Source organism: Gymnogyps californianus, chromosome 1 (assembly GCF_018139145.2).
Source record: "Gymnogyps californianus isolate 813 chromosome 1, ASM1813914v2, whole genome shotgun sequence".
Classification (NCBI taxonomy): domain Eukaryota; kingdom Metazoa; phylum Chordata; class Aves; order Accipitriformes; family Cathartidae; genus Gymnogyps; species Gymnogyps californianus.
The window spans coordinates 202,869,565-202,892,649 of record NC_059471.1 but is presented as its reverse complement, the minus strand read 5'-3'; the positions used below and the strand labels follow the sequence as shown (position 1 = coordinate 202,892,649).

The 23,085-nt window shown below is 43.6% G+C and overlaps 1 protein-coding gene across 1 annotated transcript in view; it reads right to left on the bottom strand.

The window, feature by feature from the left end:
* LAMB4 (laminin subunit beta 4) overlaps nucleotides 1–23,085 on the bottom strand; it is a 42,114-nt gene that overhangs the window by 7,889 nt on the left and 11,140 nt on the right. Inside the window, 20 exon segments of the mRNA XM_050915275.1 lie at nucleotides 629–834; nucleotides 3,974–4,134; nucleotides 4,503–4,878; nucleotides 5,233–5,329; nucleotides 6,553–6,728; nucleotides 6,731–6,772; nucleotides 7,870–8,094; nucleotides 9,481–9,638; nucleotides 11,268–11,499; nucleotides 11,731–11,874; nucleotides 13,238–13,415; nucleotides 14,384–14,504; nucleotides 15,223–15,344; nucleotides 16,535–16,720; nucleotides 17,476–17,607; nucleotides 18,550–18,700; nucleotides 19,718–19,797; nucleotides 20,275–20,384; nucleotides 21,195–21,374; nucleotides 22,447–22,635. Of these exon segments, the coding sequence (XP_050771232.1) occupies nucleotides 629–834; nucleotides 3,974–4,134; nucleotides 4,503–4,878; nucleotides 5,233–5,329; nucleotides 6,553–6,728; nucleotides 6,731–6,772; nucleotides 7,870–8,094; nucleotides 9,481–9,638; nucleotides 11,268–11,499; nucleotides 11,731–11,874; nucleotides 13,238–13,415; nucleotides 14,384–14,504; nucleotides 15,223–15,344; nucleotides 16,535–16,720; nucleotides 17,476–17,607; nucleotides 18,550–18,700; nucleotides 19,718–19,797; nucleotides 20,275–20,384; nucleotides 21,195–21,374; nucleotides 22,447–22,635 (3,266 nt within the window).

Genomic DNA, 23,085 nt, shown 5'->3' with positions numbered 1-23,085 from the left:
GCTTCACTCTTCTACGGCAAAAGGGCTGAAACTGTCCCCCGGCCATATCCAGCCCATGGGTCCATGGCTTGTTCTAAAGGATCCAGATCACCTCTCACACAACATGGTACCGTGTCTAGCCCTCCATATAGTTTGACACAGATGTTGAGACTGAAGGCCTAGATGGATGAGCTCTTCGAGATCTGGCAGGGCTGGCTGAAGGTGCTATCAGGTATTCATTGCTATCCCGCAGAAGGACAGAAATCCCTTCCTCTCCCATGGGTGATACAAAGGATATGTGAGCACTCCCCATCCACTCCAGGGCAAAGTTGCTCTGCTTAGTTTAAGTTACTGATGGAGGAAGTTGGGGTTAATCTTTCTGAATTCACACTGACATCCTCTTGAGACTAGAGAGTGCTTAAACAGTTCCTTGTGCTGGGTCTGCCCTGGGAGCAACGGCTTCCAGAAGGGTGGTAGTAACCACAGCTGAAAAGTGCAGCTGTTTCCGACGTGACTGCATGTCTGTACCAGGGAAGTGTTGTTTTCCAGATTTAAAAATGCATGTAAGCACCCTTTTAAAATAGAGCCTACTAACAGCATCAAAAAAGAGATTTTTGTTTAGCTCCCAGTCAAAATTCACAGTGCCTACCTTTTCATTCAAGTTTCGGATGTTGGGGCTCTTGATCACCTTGAGCTGTTCCAGCACATTGCTTGCTTTGAAGGCCTCATGGCCCAACATAGTGAGCGCGTGGTTCCTGGTGTACTCTGAGTATCTTACAATAGGGGTTGTCCCACTGGTCTTCTGTTCTGCCAGCAATGATACTTCAAAGTCTTTCCTAATGTTGCTGATGGCCTCTGTAGCAACAGAAATAGGATTTAGTACTGACTGTATTTTGGTTGCATTTAATTAATGTATTTACTTGAATTCTGGACAAATAGTGAGTGACAGGTGATTCAGTTTCTTGTCACTGGTGTTTGATTTCGGACAGCAGGGAGGGACAGGAGCTGTCATTTCCTCAGTCAAGCTTTTTAATCGTTTACTCAGCCAGCTGCAAAACAGGAATAGTTATTGATACTCATAAAACCTGCTAAGATAGCTGCAAATACAGTGAATCCCATGTCATTCTTCAGAGTCCAAGGTGTATGAGAAGCCAATGGAAGATGTAAAAGTATGAAGGGGATCCCATTAATGACACAAACTGCTACTGATCTGCATTCATCAGTAGCTCATGCATTGCTGCTGTTGTTGATTTGATAAAGCTCCTGTTATTTATGCTGTTTTCAAGTTTAGGCAGGAGAACTGTTTCTGCCATTTGTAAAACCTCTGAAGTGATCAGCTCTCTGATTGTGAGTCAGGAAAGCATTTGTCCTGTCTGTTCAGCATAGCACCCAAAAGTTAAATGGTCTGCTGAACTGAGGCCAAAATTTAGATTATAAATGGGAATTTATGAGTTTTGTTTGGCTCTGGAAAATCCAGTTTCAGGGTTGATGCATTAAAAAAAAAGCATTTCCATGATAAGCTTGTAGGCCAGGCAAAAAATACTTTCCAGCAAGAGTCTTTCTTGTTTGCTTAGTATAAGCTTTCCCTTAAGCAGACTCAAAAGGGTTGGAGAATATTACATTTTTTGCAGATTAATAGCCTAAGGAAAGGACTCAGGCCTTTTGCAAAACACATAATTTAAAGCTACTGCTGTTGAGGTTTCCCAGATCTCCAGAGAACCCAAAGTTGTTCCCAAATCCCCAGGCAGAAGTATATGCAATGAGCCAGAACGGATGTGTCGGCAGTGAAAAAGCATTAGAGGTCATTGATTAACATCCCTCTTTGTGCTGGTAACCGACTCAGTTACTAGTTGAAGTCAATGACAAGGCACTCGTCAAGTCCTGCGTGCTTTGAATCAGGCTCTAAAGCCCTTGGCCTTGCTTTGATTGAAGCTGAGCTATGTTTAGTTATCATGTGGAACCAGGGCTATTTATTTTATCTTGTAACTCTTGGAAACAATGTACAGTTTAAAGTTAGCTCCTAATACAAAATACCTGGCAAGAGGCTGCTGTAACTCTGTATCTAAGCCAGAGACTGTTTTCTGTGCAGTTCCATTGCAGGAATATTTTACAGTGGTTCAGCTCTCCATTAAGTGGCCCAAATGCGTTTTTCATGCTTGGTTTGTGATGGAGCTGTAGAGCTTCCAAGTTCCTTTATGTTAAACACAGCATCTTAGCAGAGTCTTGATTTACAGCCTAGGAAGCTGTACTCACTGCATTACCATACTACAGTGGCTGCAAAGCCAGGGGCCAAGGCTGGAAAGCCATAATTTAATGAGATCTCATAAACTGCAAACATTCTTTTAAGGACACTTGTGTCTTGTTTTTTCCAGTGATTTTAATTCATCATTAGATATTGACATTTCCAGGTCAGCCAGCTGAATGCATGCCTGTGAGGAAGTCTCCGAGTCCTGATCCTCTGCAGAGAGGTATGTAGGAGCCCGTTCCCCATGTGTGTCTAGGGCACAAGTGCCAAATGTGCCCCAGATGGTGTGCGTGGCCATATTCTGTTCTACCCCAGCAAAAAAGAGAAAGGAAAAAGCAGACAGAGCCATACCTAGGATGTGCTGCTGGTCCCAAAATGAAGATGGGGTGAGGGAGCCAGGCTTTCTCCCGGATATCAGAGAAGCTGGTTATCTTGAGGGAAATGTTATTTCTGTGCTGTTAGATGCTTGGTAGCAGGACCAATGAATATTTGTGGCCCTGACCAGAAATTCAACTTAAATTCAAGGTCTTCCCCTCCCCACACCCCCATGTGCTTTTTATAGGGCTGTTTATCCATCTCCTGAGGCCAGAAGATGAAGTGGGTTTGGAACGTGACCAGAGAGCACCACAGATGCTTCAGCTGTGCATCCACTGACCTCACTGGGATTTGTTGTTTCTTTGCCTTCCTGCCTTTCTCAGAGTCTGCACAAGACTCAGTTGAATTGGGAAGTGGAGCCTGGGAGAGCTGTGCTGACCGTTCGCATGAGGACCTGAGCGGAAGAGCCAGCCCCAGGGGCACTGACAAGTACAACAGGGCAGGGGAGCCCTAAATCTTAATTAATCCCTCTTTTCCCCTCTTCCTTTCCCTCAGCTTTGTATTCTGTTGACTTTTCCTTCTTTTTTTTTGATCTTGTCTAGGCCAATCTTTTTCTCGCCCAAACAAAACACAGAGGAACTCTAAAAGGGAGTGCATTGCCTGTAGCTTGTGTCTTCTGTGGTGCACACCTTATCTTCTGGGCATTCATATCTTGGCAGCTGTCTCTTTGGAGAGTATACTGCTGACAATCTCCTGCCACTGTGGATGATCTAGCAACTGTTCGAGATCCCCGACTGATATATCCCTGTCTTTCTCCGGAAACCAGTCTGTGACATTGTCATTACTGCTATTAGCCTCTGATGGAGACTATACTTAGCTCAGGCACAGACTGTGTAATTCTTTCAAAAATGCCGAGGAACTCAGTTCTGACTTCACATTTTTTGATGATGGAGAGCTAGTTCCTTACAACATAAAGTCATGTATTTTCCCATGGGAACACTAAGAAGTTGCACTATGACTCTCTAATTAAAAAAACCATTGCTGTACAACATTCTTTAAGTACTGCTAAGAGCAAGAGGAGTCAGAAGTGGGGAAAAAATCCTTTGCTGTTCTACTGTATGATCTGTGAGTCTATACTATGAAACTGAGTGGCTTTTAAATCCTGATGTAAACATTGGGATTCATGAGACTTCTGACTGATATGACCCTGGCACATGCATCTGAAATTTAGGATGCTAGAAATCATGGCATTTTAAGATAAAACAGAGTTTGGAAAGTCAGTATAAAGTGTTGTTAGTATTTACATTTTTGTGCTAACATAGGAAACTAAAATCTAGGGATCTTTGAAATGTTGTATGGTTCAATGGTGGGAAAAACATTCTGAAATTTCACGGAAAATATTCACCTATTTCAGTTAATTGCTGGCAGCCTTACCTTTGAGGTTTAAGTAATGAAAACTTTGATGCAGATGTATTTTCTGTTGTAGAAGTTCATACACTAGGTCAGCTTCTTCCCCAATGTCTTCTATGTTCTTGTTAAGGTCAGGAAACTCATAGAGTGTACTGTGAAGGGGATCCATTTGTGCAAATTTTTGTCTGAAAGGGAAATGGCAGTTATGCAGAAGTCAGACCGAATTGTTCTTAAACTAGAACTGAGATACACAGTATTTTAGAGTACAAGAGAGAAATTTCTAAATGAGCAGAAACATTTATTTGTAATGGCTTATTTAGAAAACACGTAGGATGAACTGGAAAATTCCAGCATTTACATATACGCCTGTGGGGGACAGATAATATATATAAGGATTATTTTGTTCACAGATCTATTGAAAACAGTGACTTAGTAGTCCAGCATCTGTGTGCTGAGCAGAAGTGGGACTTGATGTGTAGGGATGGCTGGTGGGGCCCGGGGGAAGACTGCTTTCTCAGCCAAGGGATTTTTTCAGGAGCAGCCGAGCCCTTACTGAACGTAGCTCTGAAAATCCTTGATGCCTGAGAGGGCCTCCAGTGAAAGAACAGGATGTCTCAAAATTCTTTCAATTTCAGAAATGGCATCTGCAAAGGCTTTGAACCGCATGTCACAGCTGGGCATTCGTCCTCCTTTATCTTCGAGGTTTGCAGCAAACCTCATTAACCCCTGAGCAGTCTGAGCAAGGGCAGTAATTTCAGTGTCCCACTGATCAAAACAAAGATGACACTGGCGGCAAGAGGGAAAGTCTTTCTCAAAGCCACGGCCACACTGGTCGCAGAACCGGCCAGTCACGCCAGCGCGGCAGTTACATGCGCCAGTGGCTTTGTCACACTTGGGCTGGCTGGTTCCCTCCTCGTTACACTCGCACGCTGCAAGAAAGGGACAGCAAGTTACATCCAGTTGTTCCTTCTCCGTGGGATTAATGCATGCAAAAGGTACAGTCGTACATTTCAAGACAATAAAAGCAAACCGGTGTTTGAGTTAGAGCAAAGTGGGCTGCCTGCCTAATGGCTCTTCTTCATCTCTAACTTCCATGGTCCCATCATACCCATAGAAGGAACAACATAGATAAATAATGTAAACACTTTTATCCGTCTCATACACACAAATGTATGAAAGCCTGCTTCTCTAGATGTATGTCCCGTCTCCCCTATAAATACAAAAGATAAACATTTCTTTTGGGGCAGTTTCTAATCCAGTTGTCCCCACTTAGTAATACTTACAAATGCAATGCATCTGGGGATTGCCAAAGTAATTTTCCTCACATTCATTGCAACATCTTCCGCTGTAACCTCGCTTACATGGACACTGGCCTGTAAGCTGTAAAGACAGTTAGGATTAAATAACTTCCTGCAGAGTCATATGGCTGGATATACATTATTTACTGAGTTTCTTTTTCTCCCTGTGACTTCATATAGCTGTACGGGGACTGCAGTGACACTGCTTGCACATGGTCTTTGAACACCATGATTTATACAGTATTGGCCCACCTTTCCCACCTTCCTCCTGAAGGCTGTGAAAACAAAATGGACTTTGAGAGGTGGCTTTACTTTATTAATATGAAAGATTTTGTATGTTCCAGTCTACAGATGCTCTTTGAGAACTCATCCTCTGACTCTGATCTGAGAGAGGATTCTTTTCCTTTGTAAAACATTAATTTCTTATTTTTGCTGGAGCAAAGTACTCATCTTAACATGTCAGCTTTTAACTACATGATGTATTAACTGTAACTGAAAACCTTGAGGGTATATTATGCACATTGCCCTAGAAAATTTATTTTGGAATTCAGCTATTAAATTAAACCACAGGGAATTACAGCTCTGATAACTGGTACAGCTCAGAAAAGCAGTAGTTCTTTGAGGTTAAAAGAGCTACATTTGCTAGGAAAAATAGTACATCCACTAAATAAAATGGAACGAACAGAAAGCATATTGAAAGGAAAATGTGAAAGCACATCTATCAAGAGTTTGGGATAAGCTCCTGGTGCTCTGAAGTCAATAGCAAAATTGCTGTTTACTCCATGGGACCACAATTTCAGCTCTCTATTCTGAAACGTTGTTTCATTTTTTCTACATTCTAGCTCTAAAAAGTGCACAGGAATTAAAGATGAGAAAAGGCACTCTAGCAGTCTGATAGACGAGGCATGATTAACGTAGTGGCCACAGCTGCTGCTTTATGAAAATAAACACTTTAAAAAATACTCATAAGACTCTTGGGTCCAAGCCTGGACTTCCTTCTTCCCTATACGTATACTTACGAGGCAGTTTTTTCCTATGTGACATTTTCTTACAAAGTATTTCTAAGATCCACTTGACAAAGAAATACACAGGCAAAGAGAAATCGCTTACAAGCAGAGCCACATTATCAGAACAGCACATTTGATATAATGACTCAAAGTGTGATTGCACCAACTGCAAACTTCCAAAGACCTCTTGTTTTCAGGGAGCTCGACAAAAAACTACCCTCATTTATAAGAGGGTCCCCACCATGCCATGCCAAAACACCACCACCCCGATTCCCAGAAAGCAGAGTAATTTTCTTGCCTGGTTGCACTGGTTGCTTCGAGAGTTTTTTGGATCACAGTCACAGATCTGACATCCTTTTCCACTAGCCAGGTCCCAGTAGCCAGAGGCACACTGCTCACATGTTGCGCCCACCACGTTGGGCAGGCAAGGGCAAGCTCCCGTGGCTGGGTCACACAGACAGGCTGCGTCCCCTCCGGGCACATGGCAGGGACAACACCCACCGGATTGCACGTGCACCCTGGAAAAAGAAGGACAATTACTACAGCAGATGGTAATATAGACAGTTGATGGACAATCAATCATCAGAGCTGTATATAAAGCCCATGCTGTAGGTTTACTTCTAGTAATCTTGAACACATTTTTAATCTCATACAGTTTACCTATCTTTCTATAATAGCTTATATATCACTTTGAGCACACTTACTGGGAACATTCAGTACTTTTAATACAGGCAGAAAAAATGAAAGCGTAGAATTTTGAATCTTACTAGAATGAAATGTTAAATATGCTGGGTAAGGAGAAGCTGATTTACAGTAGGCACTATCCATCGTGGGAACCCCCAGTAAGCCAAGTAAGATAAGAAGCCTTCCTTGTGAGGAGCCAAAAGTTCTTGCTTAACTATTTCTAATGAACAGCTTCCAAGAATGAACAAGGAATGGGTTTGAACTGCATTTTAGAGATTCCCAGAAAAAAAGTTTCTTGAAAATACCTATAATTGTCTGGCCTGTAGAAATTAGACTCTCAATCAGACACATTTGTGAAAATAGTCTATGAGAAACGTTGGGAAGAAACTTATGCCTTGCTTTTTCTTACACTCCTGCCTTTCTGTTGGAAGTGCTGAGTTATTGACAGTGTCCTCATGGAGTCTATTAATTGCCTGAACAGTCTCATTCTAGCCACTTAATGAAAAAAACTGGTAAGGCAGGGAGCTCAGCAAGGGATCATCTGGTTAACTGAGCATTGCTTAGTTGGCATCAGCCAGCAGCATGGAAAAACAATTATCTTTGATTCCTTTACTTTTGATTCCTTCCTGAATGGGCTGAATGCACATTTATTTTTCTGACAGAGAGTACTGATTTCATTTCACAAATGAGTATTTCCTAGGAGTGATATTGAGTATGAGATTTAGTGAGACTTGGATGACAAAGAATTTAATAGAATCCATATTAACAGTTATTTGTATCACTGGATAGAAATATATTTGGTATTCTCATATTTTGCTCCATTGATCTGCTTTAGTTTTACTGTCCCTCCAAGGGCTAACCTCTCCCTATAGCCTAATTTCTTTAAAACTTTTGGTAGTAATACGCAGTTGCAGTGCTGTTGCTTACTTACTTCGACAGTTTTGACTGAGAGCTGAGCCAAAATACCCTGGTTTGCAGAACTGGCAGTTTGCTCCATGGGTGTTGTGTAAACACTTGGTGCATTCCCCAGTGACCCTGTTACAGGACTCTGGGTCCGTCACATCAATGTTGTTATTGCAGGGACATGGCGCACAGTCAAGCCCAGGGCTGCCTGGGTTTTTGTAGAACCCACTAGGACACTCGTCACACCGGTTGCCTGTCGGAGAGGAAGGTAAAAATATTTGCTGGCTGATGGGAATTCAAGCGAAACATGTAATTTCCAGTCATACTGTTAAAAGTTTCAGACTGTCTGTTCAAATGCACATTTCCAATGGAAAATATCCACCTGGTTGAGACTGCTGCCCTTTAATCCTATGATCAGTTTAAATTACACCTCCTACACTGAAATCTGACGGAAACGCACTCTCCTCATTCCAAGTCGTTTTTACCAAGGAAGTCCTTTCAGTAGGAGTAAATAGGTACCCCCTCACACCACACCTCCAAACATCTTTTTCCGGCAAAGTCCTTTCAATGGCAGTAGTCAGGGTTGGCCGTATTTGCAGGATTTTGCCTGGGGCCTTCGCCCCGACAGCAGCATGGGAAGGTGGGGGTGCCCTTCCACTGCCTCACTCTCAGCCAAGGACTCTGCTCCTTTGCCATGGTCCTCAGGACCAGAGCCTTTCACAATCTCTGAGGAAGTGAGCCCGGTGCCACAGAGGTGACCAAGAGCCTTGCTGGGAAGGAGCAGGAGGAAGAAAGTCCAGAACTCAGGATTGCAGTGGTTTGTGAGGACAGAAGTCCCCTGGGTGAGTACCAACAAGGATCATTTTGGCCCTACAGCAATTACTCAAGCAGAACTGCTCTTGACTTATGAAAGAACCTGGCCTAAGTAAAGGTGGCAGCATTGGTTTCGTTTTTGGCAGTGTTTCCCATTAGGGTTTGCTTCCATCACTGGAGAACTTCTAATGCCCAGGGGGAGGGAAATATCTTCAGTTTTCCCTGCAGAAATTCAAGCTAAGTCAACGGGATCTTAGGAAGCAAGGCATCAGTTTGCTGCAAAAATATCTGCATTTGAGACAGCTGAGAATGGAAACCTCTTTTCTAAAGTGACCGTTTGAACAGTGAAACAATCACTATTGGGCATAACACCAAAGCAAGATTCCTCTATATGAAGAAAGATTTTCTCTCATCAGGAAAACTTATCAGCTTTTTTTGATGCCCTGTTCTTTCCGATTTGGACTTCCAACACTTGTTTTTCAGAGGTAACGAGCAACTGCAGTTCTTCCCCCCCTTCCCACCAGATTAATGTAGTGCCCCTGGAAAGGAGGAGGTTTCCAGAGAGTGCTATCAGATTAATTAATGGCTTCACTGTATCCATGTAGGTGAATCCCTTTTTCAAACACTAATTGCACAGTTCCCACTCTTCTCAGCCAGGACTTCCCCACCTAATTTCAGTAAATTTGAGTGTTAACTTTTCTTATCTATTTTATTACCATTACCTCACTTGCCATTTCTGAACAGAGGATGGGTGGAGGATGGTCATTTTTCTCTCTTTTACATTAATTTTAATAGCATCAAAACCAGTCCTTATTTTGCTTCATACCTGAATATCCCTCTAGACAATTGCAGACTAGTTGTGCAGAGCGGGAGTCCTGGTAACAGGAACGTGCAAAATACCTATTGCTTGTAGGTGCCCCTGGGCACATGCATGGGCGGCAGGGTTCTCCGCTCAGAGGGTTTCCATAATAGCCATCCACGCACCTGTCAAAGCAGTTAACACAAAGCAGGAGAAATTGTCAAGTGCTCCTTTCAGTCCCTGCAGGTGAATCAATTTATATAGATGTATAATTAATTTAACATTCCAGGTCATTGTAATGCTATCCTCATTAATTGGTACAGATATATCAAGCTTCAAGGTATTCTAAAATGGAAAATCAGAGCTACATTCCCAAAATCTGGAACAAAAAGAAAAAAAGTATGTTTTCTTTTCAAGGAATATTTCTGAAGACTTTCACCTACTCTGGAACAATTTTAAACTAAATTATAATATATACATGTGACATATTACACATGTTCTGCATAGACAGCTAAAAGCTGCCATGTAAAAATTCTGTATATTCACCTATCACCACATATATTCATCTATTTCCATACACACACACACACAGCGTGGTTGGCATGACGTTAGAAAGTCCTGGCACAGGCAAAAAAGCAACAATTCATTCAGAGCACTCAGAGAATATTGCACATTTCAGATGCAGCATATGTATTGAAATCAGCCATGCTCTGTCTGACATCAGCCATGCTCTGTCTGACATGTTCTGCAAACCTGGGGTGACGGCTGTTTCGGGGTGGTGGCTGTGCTGTTACCCAGAGAGGCGGGAGGCTTTGGGGGCCCCTTGGGGGCTCAGCCACCCCCACCACTCTGCCCACCACTGCCGCCTCCGCATTCCGGCCCCCTGTGGCCCCGCAGCTGCAGCAACGCAGCGGCTTCTGAAGCATCCTCAGTCTTTGATCTGCTTTGCTATGGCAAATGGGAACACAATTCTCTATATGTATACAAGCCAGGCTAAAAGCCTTGGCTATTCGATTATCCTCACCCTGGGGTCTGGAGCTCCTGCAGAGGCACAGGGCAACAAGTATTTCAGTCTCCCATTTTTAATCTGTTTGCCACCTACAAGCACAATAGCCAAAGGCTGTATTGTACAAAAACACTGCAAGAAAAGCTCAATAGGTTTCATGGGGATATCCTCTTAAAAGTGAATGACAACATACAATCCAGTCAAATTAAACTAAACAGCTAACGAATTTAATTCTGACGTCCGTGTTGAACTCTGATACTGCTGCCAGTGTATAGAATAAAAAAGAGGAGCACTGTTTTGAATGGAGCTGGAACACGTGGGAAAAGTCATTTGCTGGTCATATGGAAATCATATGAACCAGCAAACAGGGCATATTTATTTAAGCTCCTCAGAGATAACTGCAGGTATTAAAATGAGTATTCAGCACGAGGTTAGCCTCTTGGCAACTTAAAAGCTGGCAGGAGTCAGTGTATCTCACATGCAGCGCTTTGCACATGTCTCCAAGCACATGGTGCCATGGCACCCATGTCTCACATGCCTTCTTGCAGGGAGCCCGCTGCAGTGGCGCATGCATGCGGTGCCCGCAGTCCTCCCACAGGCATTACATGCACCTTCGCACATGCATTTGCTGAACAAATAAGTACCTGCCATTCAGCAGCTAGGCCTAGTTTAATCCTGGGTTTAGGTATGTGTTTCCAGTTAAGGTCATTGATGCATTCATGGGGATGTAGGTGGGCCCCTAGCTACACACAAGTTTCAGAGAACACCAGTGTTTGAGTGAGCTTTGCAGCACTGCCCATCAACTTACTTTTCACAGTGGCTTCCAGCCGTAAACCCGTGGCAGTTCAGGCACACTCCAGTCACCGGGTCGCAAAGCTCTGCATAGCCATTACACGGGCAAGGACGGCAGAGGGGAAATCCAAAATACCCAGCCAGACATCGGCTGCAGCGCTGACCATCCACCTCCCGGCGGCAGGAGCACTGCCCCGTCACCTGGTCACACAGCGTGCTCAGCGAGCCTTGCGGGTGGCACTCGCATGCTGGAAAACACCAAAAGCAAAGCTGTGTCCTGAACGGATTCCCACCAAGCCCGCTCATCGTTGACACTGCTCGAAGCAGTGCGAGCAGCAGGGATGGAAAATTCCTTATTTGTGGAAACATTTTTTATGTTACTTCACATGTAATCACAGATTCAGAGCCCTAAAAAGTTGAGGTATGCATGAAGAGCCAGATACTGGTACTGGTACTGGTGCTGGCTGCCAAGTACTCACCGTAGCAGCCGTGGAAGCCAAAGCCATAGCTGCCCGCAGAGCAGGTGTCACAGCAGCGTCCCATGACGTTGGCTTTGCACTGACACTGGCCCCCTAGTTTACTGCAGCTGGCGTTCAGCGACCCTTGGGGATTGCAGTTACACGCTGCCAAGGAGAAAGAAAATCAAAACAGGTTTGGTTATAAAGGAGTGTGACTGCCCTCGTAAACTTGCAGGTTTTACACTTAAAAATAGGAAGGAAAGAGCTTTGTTCTCATCAGGGGTTCACTAACCACTGATGGCCATGGCTTGGATTATTTGATGCTGTACCATCGATGTGACAGCGTATGAGGCACCAGCACAAGTCTCGGTGTTGGAGCTGCCACATTCAGGGCACTGCCTTCAGCATGTATTTGGGATAGGACAGAAGAGAGCATAGATCCTGAATGAAGATATCCTGAAGTCTAGAAGAGTTTGATATAAATCTATGTCTAGCTGGAGCACTGGACATAACCTCCAAGCAGTACTTATACAGCCTGCACCTGTGTATTGTTTGCAGCTTTCTGGACACTTTGGACTAACTTGTTGAGTGAAGCTGGTCTGCTAACTCACAGAGGATGTTTGTCCAGGATGCTCAGATGCCAGTGCTAGAAAGCCAAAGTGCCATGTTTCACTGGGAGAATCACTTCACTATGGGAATCAGGCTAATGGGGAGTCAGCACAGCCCAAACTTAAATGAGGGGGGTCTGTGGCTGCATAGCCATGACTACATCACATGATGTGTGAGTGAGGCATGGATCCTTCTAAAAATAGCCTAAATCAAGCAGATGCTATCAGGTCCATTGGAGACAAGGCTCCCTGAAAGGAGCTGGCCACCAAAGTTGTCCAGAAAGGCCCCTCCTGTTACTGGAAGTGCAGAGAAGCTCCATTTCTCTGGGCTCAACACCAGGGAAGTCTCCTGAGCCACCAAGCCCAGCTGCCCTTTCTGCGGTGGGCCCAGGAGACTGCCTGGGGCTTCAAACCCCACCTGCCACTGCCCTCTTGCTGGGACACCACTGAGGTTTTCTCGGTGAATCTCTTCCAGCATGTCAACTTGTGTGCCATCATGCCTGGAGTCCTACCAGGGCATCCAGCTGGCCTGCAGCATCCAGGGAGAGGGCTTAAAAACTCCTCTGTCATTTTACAGCAGCCAGACAAGTAGGAAAGTTACTGCGTTGGCCATCTGGTGAAGCTGCATCTGATTGAAATGCTCTTCAGAAAACACACAAGCACTGCCATGGACCCTGTCACTGCTGCTCCATGAAGCTCATCAGGTGTGATGGACTCCGAGAGCCACGCCACCAAAAGGTGTTTGCAGCGCACTCAGGGTTCAGCGGGACATATCCTGCACGTCCGTACACACCACATGCTGATCGGCTTCACTTACCTACACCACCATGGGCTGAGAGCTCTCCAGTCAACATATCCTACAAACTCAAGGGAAAACCAGTAACTGTCCAAAAGAGCTGCCTGTGCAGGTTGCTCCTTACCGACGGCACCATTGTGAATACGGGCTGACATGCTCACTATGAGCCGTGCGCACGCTTCGGGCAGGACGTGAGGTCCAACTTCTGATGCAATTTCAATACAGTGATACTTCTGGTACTCATCTAAATCCTTTTCGCTGCATAAGTTCTCCACAGAGCCGATTCTGGGAATAAGTCCAAGCTTTGGTGTTAAGAGGGAAAAGAAAATATTTTTGCTTAGACATACTGAAAACCAGAATTTCCCACATTCTCTTACTGTGCTCCGCATTGCAAGGACAGAGGCCTGGAGCACCACGTTTCCAAATCTGCCGTTGTGCTGCTCAGTCATCTAAATTCACATTTATTCTGAAGGTCTAGGCATTCCCCGAATTCTTCAAATGAGACTGTGTATAAAAAAGTCAGATTATAATAAGACCTCAGATATATGCTCAGAAATGTTTTTGCTTCTAGGAGGTGCCATGTTGATGAGTCCAAAAGCAGTATCTGGCCAAAATTTTTACTTGTGTTCTGAGATAGAGAAAAATCAGCTGAAGGTTCTATGCCCAAGTATGGCCAGTCCAGTTCTACAGAAGTAATTAGAGGAATGGACTTAAAAATATTTTTCTCAAGAGAAGGACCCAAAACTAACACCCAGTTCCTGACTTGGTGGAAACTTGGGAAATGTCTGAACTTGATTCCTGGGAAAGTACAGAACTAATTCTACTTTTCCAGTGTCATCTTTAAATATATCCGTGATTTTTTAATTAGATTCAGACAGATTAAAGAGATTTTTAAAAAACCTCGGTGATGAAGAACTGCATGAATTTATATCCTTAACCACAGCATCTTGTCAGCATATGTGGAGTGCGCTCATAATAAATGAGCAACAGATAGAGATAGATACATACTCTGACTATTAACACATGCAACAAGTATGACTTGATGAGCTGTTATGGTATTGCTCCATGAAAATTAAAACAGATACAATTCTGTCTTTCCATATGAAAACATGCAAACACAGTGCCAATGGAGAGAAGCAGAAGCACACTTCCATGAATTTCTATTAAAACACACTATAAATGATTTTAAAATATTTTGAGTAAGTCTGTGTAAAAGAAAATCACACTAGTATAAATACAGCCTGAAGGGAATTGTGACAGAACTACTCACTGAGTCAATCAAGATGAACGATTTTGCCTTTGGGTCAGAGGCAGAGGGCTGAGAAAAATACACATCCACAGAATATTCTGTTCCTGGCTCTAGGCAGACAGGAGTTTGCAGAAGTGCAATCCTGTTTAGCAAAAAATAAAGCACAGTTATAGCCAGGAGTCAGGACAAGGCAAGTTTACAGGATGCTGTGAGCTCTCCCTCCCCTCTGTGCCTGCATCCTGATGCTTGCAGCCCCGAGCAAGCCCTGCTGCTGCAGGGAGCACACCCAGCCCCACTGCTTGCAGGCTTTGGGAAAGCTGCATGACTTCTGCCTGGATGATTCACCAAGCGCAGTTTAAACCTGGTGAGATTAAACTGAAATGGCAGGTTTTACTACTTCAAGCAAAGGAGTTTGCAACTCACTGTTCATATTTGTCCTTTCCTGTCCCTGTTTGATCAAGACTTCGGTCACATCCTTTTGGCTCCTCTTAATTCTTTACATAGGTCCAAGCTGAAAAGCTGGTTTTTAAAATAGGCTAGGACAGTGACTTTAAGTCAATATTTCCTTTCTATACCGAAATAGCTGCAGTTGGATCTTCGCCAAAGCAAAGACTAACCCCAGCAGGATCTCAGGCTGCTCTCCTGGCTTGGGCAAACCTTTGCCAGGCTAAGGACTGGAGCCTTCCTTAGGACAGACTCTTCCTTAGAGCCTATGTGGTATTGTGGTGTGACAGCAACAGGAAAGGCCACACATGTGTTTCTAATATTCCCACTTTCCCACACATTTATCGCTTTGTTGTGCTTCAGTAAAAGATTTGCGCACAGAAAATCTACGGGCAAAAGGACAGGAATAGTCAGACCTCTTTGTAGCTGGGAGAGGCAACGCATGTGGCTCCTCTGAAAGGCCCTTGTTTTTGCAGCGTTGACTTGACAAAATACCAGCGGGCTGGACAGCAACACTTGCTAGCCAGTCTTCCAAGGACTATAAATAAAGGACAAAAATTATGGTCATTTTTCATATCTGAAAAACCCACTTTCTCTTTGCCAGGGTTTACGAAAGCCATCTGGATGATTGCACACTGCAATGACAAAACAAATTTTCTCTTTGTTCTTTACAGGACTAAAAAAATAATGTTATTTGTGAAAAATGCATTGTATTTGCAATGGCTAATTGACAAGCAGAGACGGAAATGGGATCTCAGCTGGTGCAAATGGAAACAGCTCTGTTAAAGTCATTGGAGTTGTTTCCTTTCTTAGCACAGTGTTGTCCTGGAGATATCCTTCATTATCTGCCTCCTCTCACGTTTAATAAGGAATAACAAACATAAAAGACTTTGTAACAAAAGTCTTTAAAATTCAACTGTTTAATCTAATCCTTAGAAGGAAAAAGCTACATCAAACCAGCCCACTGCAAAATTGTTCTCACATTTTAAGACACTGGGAGTTCTGTTTGCCTCAGAATGACAGTAAGAGAACAGAATACAATAGACAGAAGGAGGATCTCAAGTGGTGGGATTGTCCTGGGGAGCTGCAAAGTGAAAGAGCAAGGCATGTACAAATACCGGCACTGACAAAACACTTGCCTGTGTTTTTGAAGACATGGGTGCGGACTTGGGTTTAACCAGATTTGGGTTAACAGATTTCCCTAGACATGTCTTCATCACTGAGAAATTTTGTCCAAGCAAAAAATAAGATTTTGGCTATTTTGTACAATTTTCACACATCTCAGAGCTCAGCTGGAGCAACTGGGAAGCTGGATGTCTGCAAAAACCCTGGATAAATATCTACTCAGATCACTCCTGCCTGTGCACATTTTCCTGCCCAGAAAAGCCCAGCTAGAAATACAGGGTGCCCGTCTAAAAGGAGCTGCGTTTTGCACGTGTCTGATTTGTGAACAAAAGTCCAGTCCAAGCAAAGGTGGCAAAAGAGGAACTCCAGAAGATGAAATCTTGGCTGATGCTTGGAAAATACTCGTAGTGCTGATTTTTCAGATTTGAGTGGAAAGGGTTAAGGGGATCAATGGAGGGCATGTTACTTGGTTGAAAAGGATGAAAAGGCAAACAATTTTAATTTTAAATATAAAGAGTGGGACAAGCTGCTGCATCCTATTATTGACAAAATAGACCCTGCATCTACCACAATATTACAAGACACACAAGACATCACAAGTACCTCAGGCTCATAACGAATCGTGACATCAAAGTCCATAGCAAAGGGAACGTTGTTGATGGCAAATCTCAGCCCAGCTCCACTGGGAACACGGGCGAAGCCAGGTCCCGTCCATGTGACAGACCGACCGGCACTGGGCTGCCTGAAAACCACCGCCACAGCTGAGTCCTGTCCAAACTGCATTGCACCCTGCAAAGACATATTGACATTTGCAACAACACACAGAGTCAAATTACAAAAAAAACAAACTCAAAAAAAAGAAAGGAAATATTTTTGCCATGTTGTTTACTTATTTTGGCCATCAGTCAGCCTCATTTTCTGAACAAGCTCGAGATCCACAATCTAAGAACTCTCCCAAATGTAAGATGTTTAGGGTCACACAAAGAAAAGCTTCCTACAGCTTTGCAACAACAGCAACAAGAGGGACTAGAATAATCCATCCATCTCTGTATATTTGGCATCTCCAAGCATTCACATTGCAAACCTTAAACAGTTTAAGCTTCATTTTGTACATGGCTGGACTTTTCACTATAAGCTGAATAAATAAATATCAATACCTACAATGACAAATCTGACAGCATTTAAATGCAGTAGGTACCATGTTAATGTCTTGGTAAACTTGTTGGAAAATGGAAAATGTTGGAAATGTCTTGCAAGCAAAACAAACAAAAAAAGATTTTACCTTTCATGGGGGCTCTTCTCTTCTAAACAATTCGTTGAACCTGAGTCTACAATGGCACTGGACATAGCAGAGCAAACCTGTTTGTGTGAATTATAAAATGTCCAGCCCAACTGCATACCAAAAAAATTGATTTCATTTGTGTCAGGATTGTAATGTCTAGGACTGTGAATCCCATGTGCTCAGACATTTCCTTGCCCTCTGTTGCAAAATAAAATTTTAGTATTTGGTGTAATCTTAAGTAACTATTCAAGTACCAATTTACCTGTTCCAGTCCAGATTTTCTTACACTTCGTTTCTTGCTCCTGTTTAACACAATCTTTCCATTTTCAATTGTGAACTCATAGCCTTGCTTCTGGAAGTAGATGTCACACCTCGGAAGAGTGTTTTGTTTAACCTATGAAGTAATGAGAGAGGGGCAGCACTGTTTCAACAATTTTGAAGGGTAGGTAAGCAGCTAAATTGAAATCCACATTCTTAAAACAAGATCTATTCTCTGCTGGGTGAAACTCTAAACTATGGCCCAGCTGCTGCTGGAAACCCTTTTCCCTCACTCCCTTAAAATTAACTTGCACTTCCTCTCATAAGCTATGTCCCAGACATCTGTTTTCCATTTAATTATTGGACTGTAGGATGATTACTGGTTGTGATTATAGCTAAATATTTGCGGATGTGACCTGCAAATAAACATTTTTTTGTTATTCCTTCTCTATAGCTTCTAGACAACACATCGGAGAAGAAATGTTAGTAAAAAAACAGGCAGCAGAAGGGATGCATTCCAGACTTGTACTCTGCATGGGGAAAAACTACCCCAATGTCGAAGGGGAAAAAAAATTAATAAAAATTAATTTTCCTAAAAACATTACAGATGGAAGCCAAATTATTGAGGAAATTGGGCTACACTCGGTGCCATTATATAAGGCAGGAGGAATGAGTCCAAAGGAGCAGAGAGGAATTTGATTCTTCCCCTGTTGGAGATTCCCAGAAGTATCACAGTTCGTGATAGCTGTTGGCAACACTTTCCTCTAATTTAAATAATCAAATTAATTTCTCTAATTCATGCTAGACCAGCCTGCACTTGAGGAGCAGCAAGGACAGCTTTGCAGGTCACACCATGCTATAGCGACTGTCCCTTGGGTACAGCCACAGTAGTGGGATAGTCATGCCCATGAAGAACAAGGATGAACTGAGGACAGTCAAGGGCCTTGCTTTGTATCTTCCTGCTAAAGAGCTGCTCCGGCTGCTCCCCAAGCAAGGGCTCCTCTCCTCAGCCTCAGCTCCTGTGCCACAACTGCATGCATCCTCTCTCAGTACGACACCTAAAAAGCCAACTACATACCAAGGGTGCAGAGCCAGAAAGGGGTTTTGCATGCTCAGCTTCATAAATATAATAATCCAGGGGTAAAAAGAAGTAGCCTGGGGCTGGCTCGTTACACTGGCGGCTCACGATGTTGGGAAGACATTTGCACTGACCGTCCTTTGGTGAGCACCTAGGGTAAGAGTTGGTAAAGGAAGGGCGTCAGAGTACAGCATGGCTGGGTCCTCACAGTATGAGAACAGCTCAGCTCCACCCTTGTTTCAGCTTTGCTTCGTTTCTTCCATTGTCGGATCACTTGCCCTATCAAACGTCTTCCTACCACCCACCCCCTCTGTTTCCAGTGCTGGATTTATTCAATGTTACTTTTTCATCGCTCAGGAGACATGACATGCTTTGTCTTTCTCTGTCCATTCCATACCTGAAGCACAGATCCTTTTGTTTCCTGAGCATCTGTTACTATCTATTCCTGTATCCATTTCTTGCATCTGTGTCTATATCGATTACTGTATCTATCGCTATTCTTAAGCACCTGTCACCTGCAATTTTGGAGGCAGGACATGAGACCAGAAGGACCTTTGATTTGATGCGATATGGTAGTTTTCATATACTTACGCTCTTATTTAACACATCAGATGATTACTAGCTTTGATTTACCTGCTCACAAGGAGCTGCTCTACAGCATCAGACTATGTGCTCCTATGTCTGAAGTCTAACAGCAGTAGCGAAGATCCCTGCCCAACAGACTTCTGGAGGAGCCCACCTGAAACCAAACGTGCTTCTAAAATTATATATTTTGAATAGAAGCCAGTACGTCAGAAAAAATTAAGATATTTCTAGTTTTTAAAGTAGATGTAGGAAGCTAAGTTAAAAATGTCACCTCTGACTTACTTCTAATTTCTATTAATATTAGGGCCTCTGGTTCTCTCAAGCCATGCAGTTTATATTTTATATTAAACAAATCTTGGCTCAACCTGATTCAAAGTTGGCTTCAAAGCAAAAATGTAAATCCCCTTATCACAAATAAATTTCCAAGATCCCAACCCAACTTTACACTGTTTGTATATGATGAAATTACATCTACAGTCTATTTTCCCATTTGTACTGAGACTCTATTAACCTAATCAGAAAATCTAGCCTAAGAGTTTATAAAAATTAAAACCAAGAAAGAACTTGAAGAACATTAACTTACAAGTTATTCTGGGATCCACCAATATCACAGTCACATGGAGAACAGCCATACAAGCTGTTGCCAAGACCCCAGTATCCTGCCTGGGATAAAAAGAAAGTGAAAGAATTTGTACGGCAAATATTTAAGTATGTAAAGCACAACAGGACTTATTCCCCTGGATGAACGATGCTCTGGAGCACTACTGTGCTGCTGCCTGTGCTTGGCCATGGGAGATTGCTTCTCTTACCAGATTGCATGGGTGCTCAGCCACTGCAAGAAGAGCCAGATATTCACCCATTTGTGCAAGCAAGTTGCTCTGTAAACAGCAAAGATGGCCTGAGGACATGATTTTGCATTTCCTTTCCTTCCTGGGAGTGCTCCTCCTAGTGCAATTTGATTGCACAAATGTTTGCAAGCAGTAAAAAAGAACCAGATGTGTCAATGCAAAATGGCAGCATCCAGCTGTAAAATTATTTTTAATTTTGACTGTTTACTTTTCTGGCAATGAAAAGGTGGGAGACGGGAGAGGAGACTTCTAAAACCACATGCAGAAGTAATAACAAAAACTGAGTACGTACGATGCATTTTTCACAGCGTCGCCCCGTGGTGAACCGCTGGCAGAGGCACTCTCCCGTGGCAGGATCACAGATGGAGAAGGGCAAACTGCCGGAGGGATCACAGTTGCAGGCTGCAGGGTGAGAAATGCGCGGTTATCTCTGCAGGCCCCAGTGACGGCAGCAGGACTGGCGTTTGCTTTAGATGTGGCCTTAGCACGACAGGCAGTCTCCATCCTCCGGATGGATGCTCTGCAGACAGACATGCCCTGCACCCTGCAGCCCTCAGACTGCGCTTGGGGAATGGACCGTTTCCTCGGTGGGTACCCTCTCGGGGAGGGGAGCAGGGGCACTGGCAGAAGTCCGGTGCGGTAGTTTGCTGTGTGCTGTATGCTGATCTGCACTGCACAGTCCTTGCATGTTGCTGAGTACCACGCTGTGGGCATAACGTGCTCACAAACCCACAGTGCGCCTGGGTATGGGCAGGATGTGTTTTTCAGCAAGCCTCTCTCGGAGGAACGGCTGGCTGGAAGCTCTCATGGCAAGGCAGCAGCTCCTGCCATCTCGACACCGCACTGTGCAGTGCAGAGTCCCACTATCCTAACAGCCCATCTGCGGCTTTTCATTCACCTTTATGCTGATTTTGATGCTAAAATAATTTTTGTGTGTTTTAATCTCCCTTTTCAATTAAATTGCATATTTAACAACCCTTCTATTAACAGTCTGATCTATTATAGTATACTATGTATTCTGCAAGTGATTTTGCATCTTTTCAGTCTCAGATACTGCACCAGGAACATTAAATTACATTGACATTAAATTATAGTGGGCAACTGGGTATTTTATGAAGCAGGTAGTGCATTAGTGTGTGCATCTGTGCATTCAACTACCTCCATCTCTTAAAAATGCTTTGGAAAGAAGAATAAAAGAGGTGGTTTACGTACGCTGGCAGCCCAGAGGGTCACTGCCGCTCAGCCCGTAGTAGTTCGCCCTGCACTTGTCACAGCGGACACCCTCCGTGTTCTCCTTGCAAGGGCACCGGCCCGCGACCGTTCCCAGAGCAGGATCTGTGCGGCTCTCGCACACGCCGTTGTGCAACGTACCTTCTGGGTCACAGTTGCAGGCTACAGGCATGGTCAAGGAGATGCATAAAAAAGCACATTTAGAGATAAGCATGAAAACGCAAATATAGAGCTGCTGGTAGGCACAAATTCAGGATTCTTGTAAAGATGAGAGACATTCATCCATGCTCGCTGTTTTGGATGCTTTACAGTTAATGCATAGCCACTGTTAAGAAATATTATGAGAATGTTTCCAAGATCTGCTTTTTCTCTGGAGGACAGTTACAGTTTTCACTTTGGTAGAAATATACTCTTTGCTTTGGGTAGAAATAGGCATCACTCATCCACTCCCTACCCTCTCCAGAGTACCTGGGGAGGAGCAGGCCCCATACTTTTGGGGATGCTCTCATGAAAGCTGTAGGGTTGCAGGGGTACCACACATGAGCCACCTCCCCAGAGCTGGTCTGAGTTGGCCATGGCTGAATTATTTACTGGAAGCAATGGATTCAGCATGGGACACTGTCTTCATGATGCAAGCTGTTTTTTCCTAAAGCACTACCCATTTCTCACAGCAGAGCTGACGTCTACCACAGCATTCCCCTGGGTGATCACCCCTTGGCTCCTCAAGGACTTCTCACACCAATCAATTACTATAATTAAATTATACTCAGAGCATTTTTCCCATCCTATGTTAATACTGAATTTAGCTCATCTTTCAGAAGAAGGGCTTTTATGCCTGAAAGACCGTTTTTCTTGCATATGGCAGGTATCTAGCAAAAGAGTTATTACTCCTCCCATCATTTCACAACTGTTCTGTAATCCCTGACTATCACGGAAGCAACAGCACTACTGCTATTCATATTTATATTGACGTTGTTCAAGAAAGATGATAGCCCTGCTGGATTTCTAAGCTCAGTTTAGCAATGAATTGGAATATGCAGCTCTTCTTACAATGCTGGTTCAAGGATGCTGTCATGCAGCTACTTGATAAGGCAGTTTGGATGTTACAGGTTTGGTAACATTTTACAACCATATGAACACTTAAGCATGGGGATGCCATAGGGTTCAGAACAAAGAGAACCAGAACCACCCTGTTTTGAGTCATTCTTACAGAAGCTACAAAAGGGAAGCTTACGGAGGCACGCCTGAGGGTCTGAGATGACTTTGAGTGGATCCCAGTAAAAGAAACGTTTGCACTGGTCACAGTGTTGCCCTGTGGTGTTGTCTTGACAGTCCTCACAAACACCACCGCTGACCCCGCCACTGGCCTGGTACACGGCCATGTCAAAGTGGCATCTGCCAGAGTGGCCGTTGCAGTTACACCCTGAAACCAAAACAAACAGTGGGGTATTTTGCACAACGATTCCTATTATCACGGTCTTGCCACCATTGCTGTCTACTGTTAACACAGGGTTACTCTTTACTTGTATGATTTCAGTGCCCCAGCAAGATTATAGCTTCCCAGGCCTTGTGCTTTACAGCTAGGGGGAAACACTGGAGACAGGACAGAACTGGGCCCTACACTTGGAAAAGTACACATGCAGGTGAGTGTGCCTGATATGCAGTGGAGAACACAGCTCCACTGAAGAAAGATCTAGCTGAATATTTGTTACAGATCCTAATATATTATTCTTGTATATCCTACATTACTCATTATTGTGGAAATAAATAATTTAGCCTTGTCTAAATTCTTCTTTCATTCACAAGAAAGACCCTATGCAAACCAATGAATGATCTTTTAATGTTAGTTGCTTTTTCCTCTCTTTATTGGTTT